At 49.2% G+C, this 2183-nt stretch overlaps 1 protein-coding gene across 1 annotated transcript in view; it reads left to right on the plus strand.

Annotated features, from left to right (window-relative positions):
- Positions 1-20: 20 nt before the first annotated feature.
- The window catches only part of TNFAIP8L3 (TNF alpha induced protein 8 like 3), a 73885-nt gene continuing 71722 nt past the window's right edge, over positions 21-2183 (plus strand). The window contains exon 1 of the mRNA XM_019504221.1: positions 21-148. Within this exon, the coding sequence (XP_019359766.1) occupies positions 97-148 (52 nt within the window). The 5' untranslated portion in view covers positions 21-96. The remainder of the gene's footprint in view (positions 149-2183) is intronic.

Below are 2183 nucleotides of genomic sequence, written 5' to 3' on the forward strand. Positions count from 1 at the left end.
GCGCGGGCGGAGCAGCGCAGCGCAGCGAGCAGCCGGCTCGGGCGCGTCTCCTGCTCCGGGCACCGCTCCCGCCTGAGCTGCCGCCCGCGCCGCGCCATGGACTCGGACTCCGGGGAGCTGAGCGAGGGGGAGCTGCTCTCCGCGGCGGGTAAGGCAGGCGGGCGGGGGGCACGCTCTGCAAGGGTGCTGGGTCCCCTCCTCCCCCGGGGCAGGGAACCCACCTGCCTGGCTTGAAACCCGCCGGGCGGTTCTGCGAATCGGGCTCGTTTGGCAGCCGGGGTTCAAACGCAGCCATGAGGCGGGAGCCCCTGACAGGAGCAGGGCTGAAGCCCGGCCCCCATGCTTTGGATCCGGAGACTGCAGAAAGTTTTGGTGCTTTCTTTCTGTCAGGACTTGAGCCAGTGGCTGGAAAGGAAGTCTGTCCCCTCTCCCTCCCCCCACGCCAGACGTGCGGCAGGCTCAGGCTTTTGGTGGTAACTTCTACCTGTCACCGAAACATAGAGCAGCTGTTTTCCAGGCTGGGCTTGGGTGGTTTTCAGCTAAGACTGAAAAACAACTGATGGAAAAAACACTGCTGCTCACCATCCCCAGATCACATGCAGAGGACATGAGTAACAGATGACATGTCCAGTAATTAAAGGGTGGCCTGTGAAGGAAGTGAATAAAGACTTCCCTCTAATGCTGGATTTTACACAGCTTTGAAGTAGAGTCTGCCAACGCTGTGTGCAGTCCAGCTTCAGTCTAAAGGGAACAGCGTACCATTGAAAGGCTTCACGTACCTCAGGTTTTAACTTTTCCTGTAGTCGCCAGGGAACATAATCCTGGCACTAGTGAAGCCGCCTGTAGCAGCATCACAAGAAAGACCTGGAAGTATGGCAATGAGGGATGGATGCATACTCTGACACCTGTAAGCCAAAGATGGTGGACGCCAGGGAAGGCAGGACAGGCATGGATTGCTCTAGACATGCCCCATTCCTGTGCTGTCCTTCTAAAGCATCTACTGCTTGCCAGTGCCGCAGACTGGTTTGGCCCAGTATGCCACTTCTTAAATCACAGCAGCTATGGGATGCAAAGAGAGGGCCTAACTGATCTCTGATTTAAACTGGCACGTCAGGAATAGCTGTTCAAGAGTCAGCAGAGTTACCTCAACACAAGACACACAAGCAAGATCAGACTCATGCTTACAACGCGTACAGTAAATACAACATTAGGATCACAGGAGACAAAGATGAAAGATTATTAGGATATATTACAAATGTGTTACTCCTTACGAGCACCTTTACACCAAGTGATGCTCACAATTCAGACATCCTCTCTGAATCCACCGTCCACTAAAAGCAGCGACAACAAAAGTGAGAAGTGCCAGGTACTTTCTGAAACCCACTAGAGCTTTGCTATTTAATTTTACGCAGAAGACTCACACGTGCTCTACTGAGCACCTTAGCTAGGCATTCTCTGATTTAGTCTTAAGCTTTGTTGAGTCCAGTTTTGATAAGGAAGTAGATTTGCAGACAATGCCCTGTTGTGCACTCCGTTACTTAATTATTAAGTTAAAATAGACAAGCATCAGATTGTACAGCTCTTCAGGCCTCCTATGTAAGTTGTACTTTAAGTTCAGACCAAGAGGCCAGTGTAAGAGAGAGAGAAAGCTACATGGTATTAGGCAGCACCTTGCAGAGGTACTGGAGTTATCTCTGTGCATGCTAGCTCCTTCATCAGGTGGAAGCAACCTTGCTGCCTTTGCATGGCACTGTGCCAGGACTGATTAGCTCAGGTATCTCTGCTGAGTGCCAGGCAGCACAGTGTAGACATACCTACTGTTTCTTCTAAATGCTTATAGCTTACCCATTATTTGAATTTCAGAGAAAAGGCAGAAGTAAAGAAACTGCTAATGCAGCTTCTAAAACCTACTTATTGAGATGATTTTTTTTAAAATGGATAATTAAAGTTTAAAGAGTCGCCCCTTGTCATAACCTCCTAATTTCCAATGGCTGATGCTTAGCCTGGCAGACTCCTTTCATCAGCACTCTCTCTTCTTTGTACAGCATAAAGGGGAAAAACTAGCATCAGTAGGCATATTTGGCAAATATTCTAGAAGCGTATAGTGCTTTTCTCTAATCACTTACAATGATCCCCCAACCCTCACACACATGCACATGCTAAAAAAAATATATATATATATA

This window comes from Gavialis gangeticus, unplaced genomic scaffold (assembly GCF_001723915.1).
Source record: "Gavialis gangeticus isolate Ggan-Ray unplaced genomic scaffold, GavGan_comp1, whole genome shotgun sequence".
Classification (NCBI taxonomy): Eukaryota; Metazoa; Chordata; order Crocodylia; family Gavialidae; genus Gavialis; species Gavialis gangeticus.